The sequence below is a fragment of the Plecotus auritus genome, assembly GCF_963455305.1.
Source record: "Plecotus auritus genome assembly, chromosome: 3".
Taxonomy (NCBI): domain Eukaryota; kingdom Metazoa; phylum Chordata; class Mammalia; order Chiroptera; family Vespertilionidae; genus Plecotus; species Plecotus auritus.
Genome location: NC_137772.1, coordinates 214128468 through 214149825, shown reverse-complemented (window position 1 = coordinate 214149825; position 21358 = coordinate 214128468). Strand labels below are relative to the sequence as shown.

The 21358-nt window shown below is 41.0% G+C and overlaps 1 protein-coding gene across 3 annotated transcripts in view; it reads right to left on the bottom strand.

The window, feature by feature from the left end:
* Nucleotides 1-919: 919 nt before the first annotated feature.
* TXNRD1 (thioredoxin reductase 1) overlaps nt 920-21358 on the bottom strand; it is a 54175-nt gene continuing 33736 nt past the window's right edge. For all 3 annotated transcript variants that reach the window (XM_080662767.1, XM_080662769.1, XM_080662768.1), the window contains 7 exons: nt 20853-20945; nt 20588-20664; nt 19127-19283; nt 15553-15660; nt 12173-12268; nt 9871-10005; nt 920-2835 (listed from right to left, as the gene is read on the bottom strand). In XM_080662767.1, coding sequence (XP_080518893.1) covers nt 2773-2835; nt 9871-10005; nt 12173-12268; nt 15553-15660; nt 19127-19283; nt 20588-20664; nt 20853-20945 — 729 coding nt within the window. In that variant the 3' untranslated portion in view covers nt 920-2772. The remainder of the gene's footprint in view (nt 2836-9870; nt 10006-12172; nt 12269-15552; nt 15661-19126; nt 19284-20587; nt 20665-20852; nt 20946-21358) is intronic.

Sequence of the window (21358 nt, the reverse complement as noted above, 5' to 3'; positions counted from 1 at the left end):
CATTTCCCTCAACTGTACTGTAAATGCCTTGAGGACAAGGATTATTGTTTTGTTCACTGCTGACCTCAACTGACACCCCCGCCCCCCGAACCATGCACAGCTTCAGGGCAAGGTCTGTCTGTTTTAATCATATGTATATATACATACACACATACAGTTAAAGATTTATTATAAGGAATTGGCTCATGCAATTGTGAAGAGTGAGAAGTCCCACGACCTGCTGCCAGCTGCAAGCTGGAGACGCAGGAAGCCAGTGGGAAAGCCAGTGGGTAGTTCAGTCCGAGTCCAGGCGTCTGAGAGCAAGGAACCCGGAGGGCGGGAGAAGATGGGTGTCCCAGCTCAAGCAATCGGGTAGGAAGAGCTGAATTCTTTCTTCCTCTGGTAAGAGCCTCAGTGGACAGATGATGCGACCCACACTGGGGAGGGCAAACTGCTCTCGAGTCCACGGCTTCGAGTGCTCACTTCATTCAGGCACACATGACCCTCCCAGACAAACCAGAAATAAGGTTCAGCCAAATAGCTGGGCCCCCATGATCCGGTCAAGCTGACACATAAATTAACCAGTGTTGATTCACTTTGTCCACCGTGCCTAGGATGTAAGAATTCCATACTTTCCTCTCGTCTCTTCACTCAGTAGCAGACAGAGGCAGCCATGGATGTACCAAGTGTCAGGACCCAGAGTGACCTGGAGTAGGATGGGGTGGTTTCGTGACCCTGATGGCAAGACTGACAGGTCAAATCAGGACAAGCTAAAAACTGGAATGTGAAAAGTCGACGCCATAAAATGTAAACGTCAGCATACCGCCCAGTCCTGAGAGCCCATCACTGCTGCTTCCTCAGCAGCTGGTTCTCACGATCGCCGATAAGAAGGCTCATGCAAAGAACCCCAAGACCACCATAAGTAAGAAGGCACACAGGGTGGGTTATCAATACTTTTAATGGTTCACATTGGTGTTTGGGGTTTTTTTGTGTTTTTTTTCCCGAAGAATTATAACAAAAATACATAGAACTTAATGTTTCAATACATTGGGCAAGTACAGAATCTAAACAAGACAAGTCCATAAAGTACAACCCTTCTTGTGGGGGCAGAACCTTCCATTCCACTGAGCAGGGAGAACCACATGATTCGGCACAATCCTCTCACTGCCTCCTGTTCGAATTTCAGAGACTGGCAGACTTGGAGACAAAATGTATTAAAAAAATAAATAAAACTAGATGTCAACTGCCTCCATTTCCCTTTCTGTTTTTCCGTTTCTCATTTTCGTCATAACCGGGTGGGATGAGGGTGCGAGGCGGGCCCTGTGGGAAGGGTTAGTGCTGTGATGGAATGCCAGGCACACGCACGGGTTCCCTGAGGTGATGAGAAATGTACTTTGAATCAACTACTCGGTGTTGCAGCCGACAGACACCAGCAGAGGGGAGGGAGTGCAACAGGAGCTGCAGGACTGCTGGTGGGAGGCCTGATGGCCACGGCACACATTAAATCCAACTGACGTAGTGAGAAGAGGCCTGGGTATGATCCTCAGGCAGCACATTCACACAGGCGTCTTGGTAACACACGTTGGAATGCTAACGAAGCACAGACACTTCTGCCAAAACCCCACCAGGTACAGTCACTCACTCAACAGAAGTATCAAAACCATTTGGTTTTTAAACAAAAATCCTTCACATCCACCTGTGTTCAAAAATAATAATAACTTATGATACGATGAGCTTCCTTAAAAAAGCAATTACCACAAAAGAGTTAAATGGTAGTGTGGAAAGACCCATTTTCTGATAAATGTAGTTCTTAGCAAGGAACAGATACATAACATACATGAAAAATAAAGCCGTGACATTTGGTGCCTTTAGCTTAAAGCTAAAGCTACCCCCTCAAAAAAAAGGTTTTAAACAAGTATTAAGCATTTCAGCTCACTTAGACCCACATGCAACGGACTCAGTAGAGACATGTATGGTTTTTCCCATTTAAGGAGCACATCTGCCTCCATGATGAGTAATGATGGCGATCGCACTGGACCACTCAGGTCCGTGCGGTGGAATATCGCCCAGATGGGCTGGCCAAGTAGCTATTTCCTCTCCTAAGCAGAAAGAAAAATAGTAACTAGTGATGGAACACATGGGGCAGATTTGGCCAGAGTCAACCACACGTTTACTTGCTTGAACATGTAACTTGTTAGGGGAGACGCTGAACGGGTCAGTCGAGTAGAACAGAACATTTGAGTCCCAGGGCAGTTCTGGATCATGGGACGGGCCTCTCAGCCTCCAAGTGAGCCAAACCATGCCTCCCAAGCAACCAGGCACCCATGAGCATACTCAAGCCAAGACTTGCTTTGGACAAAAATCAAGCACTAAGATTTTTTTTTCATCTCTAGTATCATTAACACCCTGGAGAAAACAGAAAACAATAATCAATCATAGAAGCTTGTCAAAGAGGATAAGAAACCCACAGGGAGTCATGCTAAAACTGCTCCGCCAGTAGTTCCATCACGGCCCACCGCAGGGGCTTCAGGCCAGTGACTTCATGGACGCACCCTACGATGCACTGCCGAAGGTCAGTTTCGAGTCCGTCATGGTGACCCCAGTGTGATGCTGCCTGCCTTCCACTCACCACCTCCTGCCCGTAAGATCCAAGGGTGCCTCGGGTGACATAGGTCCAGGACACATAGGTGTCGAAGCCAAAGAAGCTTCCTGACAACTTCACCTTGGACTTGGGCAAGGAAACACCTCAGTGGTTTGGAGTCTTGGCAGCAGCATCCACACTGGGGCTTAACCTCAGCAGCCAGCCTGCAGGATGCTCGCCCCGGAGCGCTTGGTCACCGACAGACTCGTGAATACCTGTGGGAGGAGAAAGCATGAGATTCTCAGACACACGAGCAGATGAGTTAACAGGAGTAGTTCAGATCACATCACATGTATGAAGGAGTTAGGTGACGACTTAAAATGAAAGAAACAGAGAAGTGATATGACCAAGGATATCCTCAACTTCTCCAGAGAATAAAGGCGGGGAACATTTTAAAACAAAGGCGAAAGAGAAAAATACTTAAGTTTTAATGACTAACTTTATTAGCACAAGGCTGATTAAAACAAGTTACCCAAGTTGCCTGTCTATTCTCTAAGAAAATGCACATGAAATATCTGGAACCCGTAGAAATGTGCCAGGTGTATCGTTACAAACACCCGTGTGCCCACCCAGCTCAGGGAGCTTTAGGAATGTGGCTAGAGTCCCACGTGTGCCCCTCCCTGGTCACCTCCTCCCTGCTTCTCCCCCAATCACTGCCGACCCTTCCTACGAATTTCTTCCTGTCTTCTTTTGTAAGTTTTTAAAACTTTACATGAAAATGGCGAGATGATGTATATCTGCTTCTGCTACCTGCTTTCTGGGCTAAACATGTTTCTGTAACTCACACATATGGACGGACACACTGCTCTAATTCTTCCATTTTTCACTGGAGAGTATTCAATTACTACAGTATGCTACACATGCTGTACACTACGTATCCAAATCATTCAAGCGGTGCATCTATTACGATTACATATCCAGGCTCCTTTGGGTGACCATCCCAGCTATTGCCAACATGCCATTTGCAACATGCTCTGTGGCATGCAGGATCTCCTCACACCCAGAGCTGGAAGTACAATTGCTGGGTTGCAGGTGAGATGCAGCTCTGACTTGACTGGATTTCCAAGGTGTCCGCCAACTGACACTCTTACTTGCAGTGACCCATGAGTTCTCATGTCACATCCTTGCAAACATGTGGCGCTGGTGGATTTAGAGCTAATTAACATCTTTAGGCAGCTTTAACTGGCTACTTCACAAGATGGCCTATATGTAAAACAATGCTTCTCCAACTTTAGTGAACACAGCCTGTTTAGACTGATTGAAAGACACAGAAATTATACAGATTTTCATTTGGCAGAGCTAGGGGAGGGCTCAGGAATCTCATTTTTAGCAGGAGTCCTAAGTGATTGGTTGTAACGCAGGTTGTCACATATGAGAATTTCTGTGGAACACCAGTGTCTTTGAAATAAGTTATCCCCCATAATTTATTTTATGCTGAATTTTGCAGCATTTTCATTAGCACTCTTCAATTCAATGCTGAGGAGACTATAAGTATGACTCTTTGGAAAAGCAATAAAGTTCCCTTTTTTTAAAAATGTGTGACTGTGGAAGACGGCAGAAAGACAATATTCAGTAATGAAAATAGCTGTTAGAATGACATCATGGGCAACCGAAAATACCAACAAACACACTCTCTTTTCAATTTTTACAATGAAAGAACAATAAAGAGCCAGGGGATGCATTCAAAGAAATTTCAGGCTTATGAATTTGCCAGCTTAAGTTTTCTTTATCAGGAATTAATTTAGAAATAGAACCTACAGATTTGGAAAGAAAACAAAACCCATCAAACATGCAAGCAGATAAGAAAGAGCTCTTATCTATTTTTTCTTATACTGATAACACACTCACGTTAAAAAGATGGGGAAGCCGATATACTGCCACTGTTGATTAGTAGACATGGAAAAACTGATGGGGTTGATTTTTACAAAGATTTCATTTGCATATAACTGCTTTAGAAGCTTCATAAAATTTACAAAAATGAGCACGGAGGCTGCCCTTTCGTGTTTTTCTGTGCAACACAAAGAACACTAACAAAGGGTCAAACACTGCTTCAGGCTTCACCTCACACTTACATCTGGCCCCAACACCTCCCAGCCTCACAAGAACCCCTCACTCTAGTCTAGACTATGATTATGTTGACTATTAAAACAAGACGTTTGATGTTGGGCACTGAAGTTCATTTAGAGACATTTCATAGGGGCCTTTCTAATGTTCTTTCCTCTTGAGCTATTATATTTCCCCCACATTTATACTTGACAAGTTGAAATTATGACTCCAAATGATGTACAACCAGTTTCCCATTCAAATATTGCTGCTCAGATGTCCAGAATAAATTATCACCATGCTATCTTCACACTGAATAATGCTAATGCATCACTGATGCTCCCGGGCTAAGATTCCCTTTCATATTGACACCAACGGGCTTCTGGTTAAAACAATAGCAATTCCTGCCCTAGTCGGTTTGGCTCAGTGGATAGAACATCAGCCTGCGGGACTGAAGGGTCCCAGGTTCGATTCCAGTCAAGGGCACATGCCTGGGTTATGGGCTCAATCCCCAGTAGGGGGCGTGCAGGAGGCAGCCAATCAATTATTCTCTCATCATTGATGTTTCTCTCTCTTTCTTCCTCTTCCTCTCTGAAATCAATAAAAATTTATTTAAAAAACAACAACAACAACACAAAAAAGAGCAATTCCAGAAGGAAACCCTTTAGAAGTGATTTTGCTCCAAAGAGCGAAGTCTCAACTGAGGAATTTGTCCACTTTTCTAAGTAATTACTCTTCAAAAGCAAAGGTTGCTCCATTGCCTGGGTTATTTTGTCAAAACAGAGTAACAGACATCATTTGATGATTCATTCTGCCAACCGCCCACAGCTGGCCTGGGAGCTGGGACTAGTTCTGAGCACTTCAAAGCAGTGCTCAGGGGCAGGGTTTAGATTATTATTCCTAAGCCATCCAATGGACGGACACTTGTGAAATGCAATAAAATGTACTAAGAAAATGAATTTTTAAAAGGCATATTACTTTTAATTATTAAACCCAATACTGTCAAATTACTCTCCAAGTTTCTAAACCTTTCTTCATTTCCATCCTTAACTCACTAAGGACAGTAACAAACGTTCTGTGGCCAGCACGTTGAGCAGCACCCCTCTACAGTCTATAGCCTGACATGAAAAGCCAGTGAGGGGTCCAGTAGCAAGTCCATGTCAGATCCCAGGATTTAGCACAGAGAAGGGTCCCTAAAATCCCCTCCCAATCAAATTTCACTTTCCCTCAATCAAGTAACTTAAAAAAGATTTCAATAGTCAGGGGTTAGAAGCCTTTGGTTGTTCAAAATCTAATTTCTAAGCAAATAGTTCATAACCAGGGATTTAAAAAAAAATCCAGAGGAGCTTTTTCAAAATACATATCCCTCCCACACCCACTCCCTTCCCCTTAAAAATACTGTAGTGATGACCATTTAGTCAAGGCACATCTATAATGAAATACCCTGGGGAAACCCAGCTATCAGATGTATCAAATCACTGAATAGCTATCATATGCCAGGAGCTGTCTGAGACACTTCCACTTTCCACATAGCATTGCTCACCAACCCTATGAGTTTGATATTATCTCTAATTTATTTAACGTGGAAACTAAGCTTCTGAAAAGCCAGGTGACATGCCAGGTTCACCGAGAAGAATTCGCTGAGTGAGATCACAACCCAGGTCTGTGTGTCTTCATTATGCTCATGTTGCCACCGATATCATTTCCATTTTTTAAATTCTATGTTAAATATTGTAAGAAGGTCTGTGGAAATGGTCTATCATCTGTACTGCACGGTGCCTCGGGAGCCAGGTGGCGTGGATTGGAATCCCAGTTCTGCCACCTCCAAGCTGGTAACTGTGGGCAAGTTACTCAACCTCTCTGTTTTTATCTGTCAAGTGGAGATACTACTGCACCGACCTCCTGGGCTTCTTCCAAGGGCTAAGTCGATACATATAGAGCGGGAGTGCTGGACACACACAGGAACCCTCACCAGCGTCAGTGCTATCATCAGAGTCCTCCCCTCGAACCTGCTCTTTCTATCACTCCCTACTTCAGACTCAAATGTGAATCATTCTCAGTTCTTCCCTGTTCACAGTTCCAACCAGCTGGCCAGTACTATCAACTCGCCCTTCTATTCCAATGGATCAGTGTCTCAATTTCCACTGCCACCATCCTAGTTCAGGCTGCCACTCCTGCCTCTAGACATGTCTCCTCCAGCCCATTTTCCAGTGTAGCAAGAGTGATTTCTCTCAACAACCTATCTGATCATGTTATTCCCATTTTAAGCTCCTCTCAGCTGAATCCCAGTGCCTCAGGATGAAGTAAAAATGCCCGGCACCTTGGTTTACAAGGCCATGACCTTCCACTTACTTCTCCAGTATGTGTGTATGTATGTATATCCTATATAATAAAAGGCAAATCAATGATCGCTATGACACGCACTGACCACCAGGGGGCAGACGCTCAATGCAGGAGCTGGCCCCTGGTGGTCAGTGCACTCAGCCAGAAGCCAGGCTCATGCCTGGCAAGCCCAGCAGTGGTGGCGGGAGCCTCCCGCCTCCATGGCAGTGCTAAGGATGTCCCACCGTGCCTAAGCCGTCAGTTGGACATCTCCTGAGGGCTCCCAGACTGTGAGAGGGCGCAGGCTGGGCTGAGGGACAACCCGCCCTTCCCCACCCCCCACTGTGTGCACGAATTTCGTGCACCGGGCCTCTAGTGTATGTATAAGTGTGCATATACATATATATGATTTTTTAAACCTATAAGCTCTTCAAGCTACAGCAGTACTGAGGGTTTTTCAGTTCCCTGAGTGAGCCATGCTTGCTCCCACAAAGGCCTTTTATTTGGCGCTCCTTCTGACTGTCTTAACGCAACACATTCTTCTAGTTTTAGGCAAGACTCCCTCCTCAACCACCCTGCCCGTACCCCTACTCCAAACACCACATGATACTATTACCGTGTCCTAGGGCTTGACACACTGAACTGTGATTGGCACTTCACTCACCTGCCTCCCTGCTCTTAACTGCGTCTTACATCCCTGCTGTATCCTCAAGGGCCCAGCACAGTGCTGTGCACAGAGATGCACAACAAATGTGCTCACAGAGTGACACTGCACCCAATTTTTACCTCCTAAATCAGCCAATAGCCGGGGGAAAAGGGTGGGGGGTGGGAGGAAGCCCTATCAAAACAGTGAAATTAGCTTCTGAGCTTCAACGTCACAAGAGAACCAAGAGATAGATGGAGATGCACAGCAGTAAATGCTTAGAAAGGGCTCTCAAATGTGCCGGGTGTGCCAAGGAAAACAGGCCTCTGGCTGGCCTCCCTGTAGGCGGGGCGTCAGGAAGATGCCCTGCCTCTTCACTGCACCTCTCTGCCCAGCTGGCAGCCACCCTGCCAGATGCTGCCGGGCTCACCACTGCTGAGACAAAGCACAACTCTATCAAGGGGGCGCCGCAGGAGCCAAGCCCTCAGCCGTCTTCCTTCTAACCAGCCCAGTGAGAGCTGAATTCAGATTAAAATACTAGACACACAGATGTAAATCGGGAAGTTATCTTTTCACCCAAATTGGATATGATTGTGGTAGTTTTTAAGCCTCTTGGACTGGCATCAAGATTTTTAAATATATTCATTGTTATGAGTTGAATTAAGCCCCCCAGAGGATATGTTCAAGTCTGAGGCCCCAGCTCCTGTAAATGTGACCTTATTTGGAAATGGGGTCTTTGCAGATGGAATCAAGTTAAGATGAGGTCACGGTGGATCAGAGTGGGCTCTAACCCAATGACTGATGCCCTTATGGTAAAAAGGAAATCTGGACACAGACATAGGAGATGAGGCCGTGTGAAGACAGAGGCGGAAACTGGAGTGATGCACCTCTAAGTAAAGGGACACTAAGGACTGCCAGCAACCATGGGAAGAGCAGAGGATTCTCCCCTCGAGCGTGTGGAGGGAGCATGGCCCTGCGGACACGGTGATGTCAGACTTGCAGCCTCCAGAGCTCTGAGAGAACATTTGTTTAAGCCGCCCCGTTGGTGCTGCTTGGTTCAGGCAGCCCTAGGAAGTAACATACTCGCTAAAGTTATGTGTTTGGGGGAAAAGTTAATTGGCTCCTCCCCTAGGCAGACAGTGACGGTCTTACTCATTACACTGAATAAAATATATTATCACAGCACATTGCTTAAGAGCATTAATCTAGACTAGTTTCAATTTTTACATTATATTTTTGAAGCTTAGGTTTAGTTCGTAAGACAGTAGTTTTCTATGAAGAATGCCCTAATCACGGAACATGTTAAAGTTTCATGCTACTATCCCAGCCAGGGGCATACTAAGTTAGAGGAGGACACTATCCCTAACACGGCAAACCAAAGAACGAAAACATTTCCCCAGGCCTTGAAGCTGACATTTCATACTCAGTAAAGAGTTCAGTTGTACAAGGGCAATGAAGAACAGAGACACCAGTTAGCAGGCTGCTGAACGAAATCTGGCAGGAGTGTGTGTGTGTGCGCACGTGTGCATGTGCGTGTGTGCATGTGTGCACAAGCACAAGGTACACCGTGGAAACCACTGACTGGTGGCCAGACAACAGTTGTAATTTCAATTCCATACTTAAGCTGGTCTGAGATACCTCTTCCCAATCTTCACCAACTTCTCCAACATAGACACATTTTGGGTTTACAATTTGTAGTTAATAGTAAGCATCACAACATTCAACTCCACAATAATCATTGACAAACATGAAGAAAACTAACACCCAGAGGCCCCAAATGGTCAATTTCCAATTCTATTATCATGTGCCTGATCTTTAAAAAGCATCATTTTCAAATCTCATTCTCTAATATCCAAAGCTAAAGAGGCACCCATTATCATTTATCCTCGAGGTGCACCCGAGATAACAAGTATTTAAGCTGTTTCTGGGTATGAATGGCATTATTAACTGACTGCCATAAAAATAATTTAGAAGACATGACAAATATGGCTTTTACCAACTAATAGCATGGCCGAACTATCCAGTTCACACCAGGAATAAGAACCGTTTGAAAGAGGAAAATGTGGGTTCTAGAGACAAAGCCTCTTTTTGAGGTATTCTCACTCATTCACGAGCCACAAGGAGGTATAGAAGCAGCTCGATACAGCAGGAAGATCTCTAGCTCCAGACTGCGAGATGTGCCATTTGTAAGCCAGAGTGCGTGTGCATTTTAGGCAGAGCCATGTGAGTGCAGGTGACCCACCTCTGCGCAGACGGGGTGGATCCCAATGGTGCTGTCCAGCTGCTGCTTGGTCAGTCCACACTTGAGCGCGGCTGCAAAGCCTTGTGTAACTTCTCCAGCGTTTGGACCCAGTATGTGGAAGCCCACAACACGTTCCTAAAATATAAAATAAAGTAATACAATTATGCTGGTTTCTCACACCACCCCCTTAGCAGCCTGAAGTATTTTCCCAGTCCATTCTAAAAACCCCATTCAGGAGTGGCCATAGACTTATATTAATGCTTGCTGCTAAAAGCTGTTTAGGCTGAAGATAACTCCAACATGGGCCCATACAGAGTGTGGGGTCACATCAAGCAAGAAGGAAGAGAAGAGCACTAGCGACAAATGATGACGAGAGAAACACTGAAAGAAGAACTGCCTGCAACTCCAAAAGCTCAAAATGTTCTGGAAAATGTTTTCGATGGGCAACTGTGTCCTCATCTCCTCTATGGGCTGTCTCAAAGCCCCAGATAACCTATCTGGGATAGCTGAAACATTTCAGAGCACTCATTCAAGTTAAAAATCTTTTTAAATTAGGTTTTGGGGATAGATAGCATTTTTGAAAACAATAGAAAAATGTTTGGCAACTCTGAAATAACTGTGTAGGAATTATTTTGGATAGATCCTTTTTCCCAAACTCAGAAGAAACTCTGCCAAGAGGAGAGAAATCTGATTCATTCCATTGTTCAGACTTTGAGAGCCAACTCTGACTGAAATAGGCTGTCTAGTGACTCTAGTCCAATCTCCTCATAACCGCCGAGGCAACTCGGGCTGTGGGGTGCACAGCCTAAGGCTCAATCACTCTATGGAAAGCAATCAAGAAGTCATTCTGTTGCCAAAGTACTGTAATATATTCCATGTTGGACTTACATCATTCATCCTGACAATCAGGGGTTCAGCATACGGATAAACAAAGCACAAAATATACTAGGTCTTAAAATACTAGAAATAATGTAATAACATGGATAGATCTCAAAAACTGAGATTAAAAACAAGTTGCAGGCTCTAATTAGCTAAGGATACCACTAAATCAAACCACAATGTATAATGTTTACAGATACATCGGAGGTGGCAAACATAAAAAAATGAACAGGTGAGACACTCCAACTTCAAGACTGCTGCCTGTGGGGTAGGGAAGAAATGAGGGGTACAGGATCAAGTAGGACTACAAAAGACTACATAGGCATGGGATAATGGTTAATAGCACGGAATCGACCTTGCCTGGGACTGAATTCCAGCCCTTCCATTAGCTAGTACATGCCCTGGCACAATTACTTAACTTCTATCTAATATATGCTCACACAAATAACCTTTTCATAAAACTTGTCTGAAAAGAAAAAACTGTACCTAAAATTGTTCTTGATGTCAACTGTGTAGAGCTTGTTATGGTTATCCTAGTATATTCACTTATTAAATGTATCTATGATGATGTCTTTTTGCACAGGATCCATGTTTTTCTAGAACCCTGGGTTCTGCAAAAAGCAACCTGCTACTGTGCTACTGTCAAGAGCAGTAACTTCTAAACAGGATAGATAGCTTAATTATATTCAATCCCACCTAAGAAAATTATGAGTTTATTAGGCTTTTAACATATGGTTTCTTTAGCATCGTTTGTATTTTTTCTTAAAGTAAGATCCCAGCTAAGTTAAAAATAACAGTTCTCATAAGATATATTTCACAATACTTACAGAGTATGTGCACAACATATACGTGTCCTGGGTTACAATATAAAATGGGGGAGCAGTCATAAAAGTTTGAAAACCAATGATTTACTCACTCGCTGTGTAAGTATGGAGACAAACTGTGAGGTCAAAGAATTTACCCATAGGCCTTCATTATCAACTGATACATGCAGCAGCAAGCAATGAAACCTTAAATCAGAACCCAGTTAAGAGGGCTTCCCATTAACGCTTTCTCATTGGGGATAGCTGCTTAGGATATAAACTTGCAGTACTCCTGTTCTTTTCTTTTTGCCATTTTTAGGTCATTGATGACTTAATTGGCTTCCTTTCATACACACAAACACAGAGTTCTCAAGCTGTCCCTAGGCTCCTTCACTCAGCAAGTTTAGCTGCCTGCCTCCTATGTGCAGGGCGCTGTGCCAGTGAAGCTGGGGCGAGAGCACTGTGTCACCATGGTCCTTGCTCTCAGAGGTCTATGCAGCTGGGGAGACCGACAGGTAAAACAGGAAAGGAGTGTAGTGTGTAACATGTGATCAAAATAGAGCTACATATTAAAAACAAAATGAAATTAGTTGAAAGGATTAAATGAGAATTGCACTTACACTGTCTTTCATGTTACAGACTATTTTTGCGTAGCATTTGTTGCTATCTCTTGATGGAACCGTCCATTCCAATGGCCAAAAGTAACTATGGTAAACCTAAGAAGATACAAGCACAATTAGACTCATCATCTTAAGAAGCATGTTTGTCAAACACTAGCTCTGGTAAAAGACAATGGAGGCTCTTTAGTATTTAGACTTTCACTAAAGAATTCATACAGACACAGACTCAGAGAACAAACTGATGGTTTCCAGAGGGGAGGAGGGTAAGGGGACTGGGTAAAAACAGTGAAGGGATTGAGAAATACAGATTGGTAGTTACAAAATAGTCACAGAGATGTCAAAGTTCAGCATAGAAAATACAGTCAATACTATTCTAATAACTATGCATGGTGCCAGGTGGGTACTAGACTGATTGGGGAGGATCACTTTGTAAATTATATCACTATCTAACCACTATGCTGTACATCTGAAACTAATATAAAATAAGATTGAATGTCAACTGCAATTGAAAAATCAAAGTTAAGAAAACACATACAAAACACCCCCAATAAAATTCATAAATAAATAGGAATCCGGTCAGAAAGTAAATGACTTTAAAAGTCCTGTTGTCAGATCCTTTTGCTATATGCTCATCCCTTAATTACAACTCAGGCTCAAGAGTAAACGTTAAGTCATAATAACAGCAAAGAGTCAGCAAATGAGAGAAAGAAGCCGTGTCATTACATGCTGTCTTGCATTAACATATGGATTAAAAAAAACCAAAAAACTTCTATTTTGTTACCTGAGAGGAAGGACAAGTCAAGCGCCAGCAACCATTATAGCAATTATCTAGTTTTCTTGCTTAATGCTTCCAAAGACATTCCCTCCATTGACATTATTCACCAAGAGTACCGAAGGGAAGCAGAGAAGGCGGGAGGGAAGGTGGGCAAATGGAAGGACTCAGACATGCTTACTGATGTTTCATAAACTTAAGTCCTGGGTGACTAAAGGGCTTTATTTTCTCCTCTAACTGCTAGCCTCAATTCGAAATATATATGGTTAACTACCTTTTAAAAACATACTGATCTTGTAGACATTATAATAAGTGTTCTTTTATATTATAAAAATGATGTAAATTTTTTTAAAAATATGGGTTACCAAATTGAATGTATATCATCATAGTATGATAACAATTATATAGGAAAAAGATGATTAAAGAAATTATACCCAATTGCTACTACTGTTACCAAAAAGAAAGAGTAATTGTTTCCTATTTCCTTTACATGTTCCAAAATTTCAACTCAAATGCATTATTCACATAATAAAAAAAGCAAATTCTAATAAAAAAAAATCCAAAGATGGTCTATCAAGAAATATGGAATGTATATTAAAAACCTTAAGCCCTAACTGGTTTGGCTCAGTGGATAGAGCGTCGACCTGCGGATTGAAGGGTCCCAGGTTCGATTCCGGTCAAGGGCATGTATGTACCTTGGTTGCGGTCACATCCCTAGTAAGGGGTGTGCAGGAGGCAGCTGATCGATGTTTCTCTCATCAATGTTTCTAACTCTCTATCCCTCTCCCTTCCTCTCTGTAAAAAAAAATCAATAAAATATATTTAAGAAATACCTTTTAAAAATAAAATAAAATTATTAAGTCACTCTCTTTAAAAAAAAAAAAAAAAGAACCTTAAAATTTAAATACCTCTTGATAGGAATCTATTCTCAGAAAATCAGAGAAACAGTGAATAATGAAAAGGTTCATCATTCTATTAATAGTGAAAAACTGTAAACATGTTTTCACTATAAAGAATGGCACAACAAATTACTGTATAGCATCCCTAAAAAGAAACATTACACAAGTCATTTTAAAAATGATGTTTTTAGGGGGAAATGCTCCTGGCCTAATATTATTGTAAAGTAGGCCAGAAACTGCATATAACTTAATCGCACTTTTAAAAAAATTAGGATATATGTACCTACACAAAAATTATACATGCATTCAATATATAAAAACACACATAAATACTTAGAGACTAGAATATGCCAAAATATTAACAGCAGTTACCACTTCATAAATTAAAATTTCCTTTTTTATGTTTTCGAGCTTCCTATAACAAGGATATACTATGTTTACAATCAGAAAAAAGTTAATAATATTACTCATAGACCAAGATATTACATGCTACTACTAATGCACATAATAAAGAAAAAGACTGATAAGAGATTTAAAATAGATTCACATCCTGAAACTTACTCTGGTCTTTTAGAAGGTTTTACTAAAAACTTTTCCTCAAATTACTTAAAAAGCAGCAGTCACTTTGTGTAGCATTATTTGTGTATATGAAAATAGCGCATTTCATGTGCATTTTCCTTGACTATATAATAAAAGGTGAGTGGTAAAGTTAGTATAAATTAGAGGATAACAGCAGAGGGACAAAACCTAAAAGAACAGCAGAAATAAAGTTAATTTTTAATTTTTTTCTTTGTATTTTCCTATTTCCAACAATATTGTTTTAATAATAAAAAGAAACCAGTAAAAGTGGTTTTAATAAGTAGAAGTATTATTGGATCAACTGATGAAACTGAAAAATATAAGGTAGATCACATAAAAGTATCTATCTATATATATAAAAGCCTAAGCTACTGTTACGATGGAACAACCTGTCCCTATGACGTGCACTGACCACCAAGGGGCAGACGCTAAACGGAGGAGCTGCCCCCAGCCCGCAGGCCCCAATTGCCTGATTGGGGCCGGGCCCCCAGGCTGGGACGGGGAACCAGGGGTGTTTGGCATCGGACATGGCCCCTTTCCCAGGGGTGCCGAGGGCCGGCTCCCTCTTTGGGGCCAGCGGCCAACCTCCTGGGTCCCGCCCCCAACCGGCAGGCCCCGATGGCCCGATCAGGGCCTGCTGACCAACCTCCCAGTCCCTCCTTACGGCTGGGCCCCAGGGTGGGATGGGGAGCCGGGGGTGGGTGGCAGCGGATGTGGGAGGCAGGAAGGCGGGGAACCTGATCGGCCCTGATTGATGGCTGGACCTAGGGACCACACCATGCATGAATTCATGCACCAAGCCTCTAGTTGTATCAATATTAAGTTTCCTAAATGTGATAACTACCCTGTGATTTTATAAGAAAATGCTCTTATTCATAGGAAATATATACTGAAGTGTTTAGGAGAAAAAAGGCATTCAACTTACTCGCAAGTAGTTCAGGAAAGAAAATACACACAGATACACAAATAGAGAAAGAGAGACTATGCAACATAAAAAAACAAATGGGCAAAATATTAATAATACGTGGATCTGGATAATTGTACAAAAGTTCTTTGTACAATTTTCCTACTTTTCTGTATGCTTGAAATTATTTTTAATTTTGAAAAGAAAGCAGTAGAGTAGAACTTACCTCAATATTTTCTTCCCCAAATTTTTCCACAGCTTTTTCTTCAGAAAGACCACAAGCACCATATTCCAAAGGAGTAAATACAGTTGTTGGAACATTTTCATAGTCACACTATTTCAAAATGGAGAAGAGTTACAAGAGAAATTATAACTCAAAAAAAGGGTACGCTTCAAAAAGGTTAAAAATTAGGGGAGAAAAGCAGACTAATAAATTTCTACCAAAAATATGGGAAGTCACAACAATCCCAGGTATAAACCTACCACATGAAAACCATAAACCACTGTGATGAGGTTTTGGCAGAGGTTTAATGTCTGGCAAGACTAGCCATGAGTAAGTGATTCATGGATGTTAACAACAAGGACATACTTTCTCTACCTTTAATAAAGCAGCCAAAAACAATACAAGTGTACCCAAAGATGATGGTCTCATTATCAGTGACAGAAACTAACAGACTTCTATGGGAAGTTAATTAGGTAATACATATTAAGAGTCATAAAAAATATTTTATACCTTTTGGACCAATAAACCCATTCTTAGACATCTATAATAGCATATAGAAACAGCTGTGTGCATTAACTGAGCAATGCTGTAGCTCTCTTCAATAGTGGCAATATTGGAGCAGCTTTAAAGTGCAAATAAGGAAGTGGTTCTATAGTACATACACTCCATGTAACATTATGCAGCAATTAAAGTGAAATGAAAACTACAGAAACAAAAAAAGTTAAGGATTCTATTTCCAAAGCATATTTTATGTTAATAGGCATAGATGACAAATTCTGAAATCAAAGAAGTTGTAAAATGCTGTGTTAAGCAAATAAGTTTCTCAATTACCAAATTTCTCAGTCTTTAATATGCTGATGTGAATTGTGAAAACTGTTATATAAATGCAAAATGTTTGTAAATGCTATTTGATGAAAACCTACCCAGTTACATTTACCCACAGAGGTGAGCCATTCTGCATTTAAAATATGAGAAACTGAATTTTCACTCCCTAAAACAGTAGGGTGAAATCTTTAAAATGTGCCTCCCTATGCAAACAACAGAATCCTTTTTCTCTAAGAATAACATAAATCTTCAGGATTCTGATTCAAAAGTAAAGGCAGATCTCCACTGACAGCCACAATAGTGTACCTGGGACCAGATCTACCTCCCTGCTTTACACAACTAGAAAACCAGACAAATATGCAGCAACACTTTTTAAACATCTGGCAACAGCTGCAGGGCAGAGCGCTGAAGCCGGTACAGCTGGGCAAGAACTCCTGGGATCTGGGCTGAGTACTGATCTGTAAACGCCTCAGAGGAAAGAACCACTGGAAAGCAGTAGGCCCCAAAATGACCAGAGCTCCAACAGGACTGGAAATAGTTCCTGTTCCCATAGCCAAAGCAGAAAGAATTCATCATGTGAGAGGAACGGGGTCAACTGATGCCCAAAGGCATCAATTGAATGGTGAAACTAAGCCCTAGGTGAAAGGTTGCTGTAGCCGGACCCTAAAAAAGCTTAAAAGCAAGTTACAGAAGGGATAAAACTAACCCTATGTAACTTAACGAACTGTCAGAACAAAGCCTAACACTGTATAGAAGAACTCAACAAAACCCAGCACTGAACAATGTAAAATGTACAGTATCTGCATCCACCCAACAGTATCTGGACATGCAAAGGAGCAGGAACATGTGAACCAATACCACGAGAAAAATCAACCAATAGAAACAAACACTGAAAAAAAATGATGGAATTAGCAGAGGACATTAAAAGAGCTATTATAAATATGTTCTGTCTATTCAACCAGGTAAAGGAAAACATCAACCTGCTGAGGAGAAAAACGGAAAATTTATTTTAATAAATAAAACTTGTAGAGATGAAAAAGACTATTTGAAGTGCAAACCACACAGATTGGGATTAATAGCCCAAGCGAGTGCAGAAGAAAAAAATCAGTGAAGATGAAGACATGGCAATAGGTTTTCTAAGAAAATGGACCACTGAGATGGGGTTGGGTGGGGAGGAAATGGACACAGGAGCAGAGCATCAGAGACCATGAGATAATATCGAGTGAACCAACATTTATAAATTGGAGTCTAAGGGAAAACAAAAAAGGGGGAAACAGAAAAAAATAATTGAAGCCCTGGCCAGTTGCTCAGTGGTTAAGAGCATCCGTCTGTGGACTGAAGAGTCTGGGGTTCGATTCCAAGTCAAGGCATATACCTTGGTTGCAGGTTCCCCATCCCCAGTCACCATGTGCAGGAGGCAACCAATGGATCGATGTGTCTCTCTCACTTCAATGTTTCTCTCTCTCCCCCCTCCTCCCTCCCTTTTACCCTCTGTAGAAATCAATGGAAAAAAATATCCTCTGGTGAGGATTAAAAAAAATAATAAAAAGATAATTGAATGGCTAAAAATTTTCCAAATTTGGTGAAAACTATAAACAGATAAATCCAAGAACCTTGGACAAATCACAAGAGGAAGAGTTATAAAGAAAAGCATGGCAAGGCATGCAATATTCAAACTGCTAAAAAAAGAATGACAGAAAGAAAATCTTAAGAGGAACAAATATAGAAATGATAGTGCATTTCTCTTTAGAATCTCTGCACCCACAAGACAATGGTAAAAATCATTAAAATATTTAAAGAACACTGTAAATCTAGAACTCTATATTCAGTAAAAATATCTTCCAGAAAATAAAGGCAAAATAAACCATTTTTTTAGCCTTGGGAGCCCTCTTCTCCCCACCCCATTCCAAGTTTGTTTCTTACTTGGGTGTTCTCTCTTAGTCCTAGTGTTTCCTTCCTCACTTCCTTCCCTCCCTCCCGCCCTCTCTTACTTTTCTTAACATTTGAAATAGAATTCTCATACCATAAAGTTCACTTTTCAAAGTTTACAATTCAGTGGTTTTCAGTATAGTCACAAGTATGCAACTAGTACCACAATCTAATCCAGAAGATTTCATCACCAGAAAAAGAAATTTTATACCCATTAGCAGTCACTCTCCATTACCCCCCGCCCCGCCCCCAAGCAAAATCACCATGAGCAGACATGCACTCAATAACTGGTCCCATGAAACATACCTAAGAGTTTCCATTTCCTACATTGATTTTTAAAAACCACATTAAGTTATTAATAGAACACATTCAACATTCTAAGCACAGAAGACATATTTTTAGAAAGGACAGGGAAATAAAGCCTGAACACTGGTTTAAGCAGCTCTGCACACTGGCATTATTCCCTAGATCCCCAAATCCTTTTACATACCCTAGATAGGTACCACAACAAGATTTCTTACCTTGATAATAAAAAAAATGATATAAAATACAACTATTATGTGTATATGGAACATAATAGTGCTAAAATTTGATTTATCAAGCTCATTTTATTCTTAGTGTAATTCCAAGAGTGACAGTTTTCTTAATAAAATCACAAAGGTACAGCATTCTTAACAATGTCATTTGGAATTCAGTAATAAAGCACATCTAGGATGCCATCATCAAAGTAACTAAATTATTCAAGACCTGGGAAACTTCCCAGCTATCCCTAAATAGAGAACTGGGCATATTATTAAAAACAGTATTTCAGTGGGTCACTCACCTTGACCGTGGAGCCAGCGTAGAGCCTCTGAGCCAGCAACCTTCCCGCCTGGATTGCTACAGGGGTGAGCTCTGGCTTCCCCTCCAGAATATCGCCAATGGCATAAATGTAAGGCACGTTGGTCTGCTCTTCATCCGTGACAGGTATTTTTCCATTCCTGCAAATTGATCCCATTAAAAATCATCATTAATTACCATTATTAGTTAAGAAGAACAAAATCCCCTTTATCCCAAAGAAGCCCAAAATTATGACTCCAGCTGAGGACAATGTTCTAATGTATTACCACACAAAACAACTTTATTTATTTCAGAGGAAATAAAAGCTTAGAGACCATTCTCACTGCTATTCTGAAAAGTAAAGGAATAAGACAACTTGATAGAAACCCTGGAATGGAAAAACTGGAACATAGCGGTTAAGAATAAGAATTATAAACTGTAATAACCAGGTCTGTTAGTTATTACCTCTATGATCTTGGGAGAGCTATTTACTATCTCTAAGCCTCATTCCCCCACCTATAAATGGGAATAATGATGGGAATAATAGTAGGAAGAAAAAGAACACCATCTCTATCTTCCATAAGGGATTGTGAGGATTGAATGCGAATGTGAATAAAGCCTTCAGCACAATAGTCCATGGCTCACAGTAAGTACAGAATAACTATTAACATTATATGAAATATAAGCCTTAGACCTAATTGGAAACAGGCTAGCAGGTTATGAAAAAAAGGAAGAAAAAACAGTCTTCACAGTAAGATTAGCTATCTTTTCTCCTGAATAGATGTGATTCCTGCAAGGATTAAGAGCTTGCCATTACTCCAAGGGAGCTTCTGTTCACAGCATGCTTTTATACTTGGATGTAAGAAAGGCAATATTGGGAAATACCCCATGCTGCTCCCATAAGCAGATACCAGTCTCAATTATCTGGTGCAGGAGTACAGTCCAAAGGACTTTAACTTTTTTTTTTTTTTAAGCCTTGTCAAAACAAAGCCACCAAAAATTTTGGTTGCCTCCCCCCAAAAAAATTGGGGGAGAGATGGAAGGACTTTAACTTTTAAAACCCTTGCAGAAACAAGTTTTCATACCTGCCGCTGTCACAAGAAATGTAGTGACCACCCTAGTCCTAGTGACCTTAAAACCTGGTAGCTTTAAACATGATTCAAATCTACATATTGAGTGAAGCTAAAGCATATTCCTACAGTTAACCGGGGGCTGGATCTTTTTCTGCACACATATGCATTAAGGAAACAAAAAGCAAGCCAATATAGCTCTCAATTAGATTTTGAAAAGAAAGAAGAAACAGAAAATACTATGAGTGGAGCTGGAAGACTTCTTCTGAACTTAAAAAAGGGAACTCTCCAACTATGATAAAAATTAACTTTAAAAATCCAAAACTCCAGCATTAATCAGTATTATAAGTACTGAAATAGTATTCAATAAGATATAATAAAGATTTTTTTCTTACTTTTCATTTATCTTTACACCCACGGCTTCTAAGCCAATTTTTCTTGTGCAAGCATCTCTTCCTATTGCCAGCAATACCTGGAAAAAAAAATTGACATATATGTAGTGACTATAACAAAAAGCTTTGCATGAGTTATTTAATTATTATTTTTTCTGATTATTAAGCCAACCTGATTTATCCAGACCTGGGAAGAAATTTCATTAAGAAAATAATGCAAGAGTTAAAACAAATTACAATGAAGTATGGACCTGGATCCATTCCTTACCGTATTGTACTCTCCTTCAATGATTTTGTCACTATTGGTGGACTTAGCTACCACCTTGAGTCGGCCTGGTGTCCCTGCTTCAATTTGTTCAACCTATAAAAGTGATAAGGTTTTACTCAACGATAAAGACATGTATCAAGTGGATAATTACTTTCTCCCTTTCTGTCTGGTTAACCCAAAGTTGACACAAAATCTGGTTTGAAAGGTCTTTCATGTCCTATCTCCCTCACCCTAGCATCATTAGGATAATGTGATTCTCTTATTAATCCCTTTTCTCGCTGCTTAATGTTTGCTAGAGGGGTTTTCTTTCAAACAGTTCTTATGCAGAATTCAGAGAGAAAAGTGAAAGGAAAGCCAGAGAAAGCAGTCAACAATCCCTAAAATCAAACCAATGACTGACTGAATTGTAAGTCACCCAGAACCACTAATCCCCTGGAGAGCCACTACTGCTCATATTCAGAGGTTCTTCTTCTGACTACAGATGCTCAACTCTATACAAAGAATAC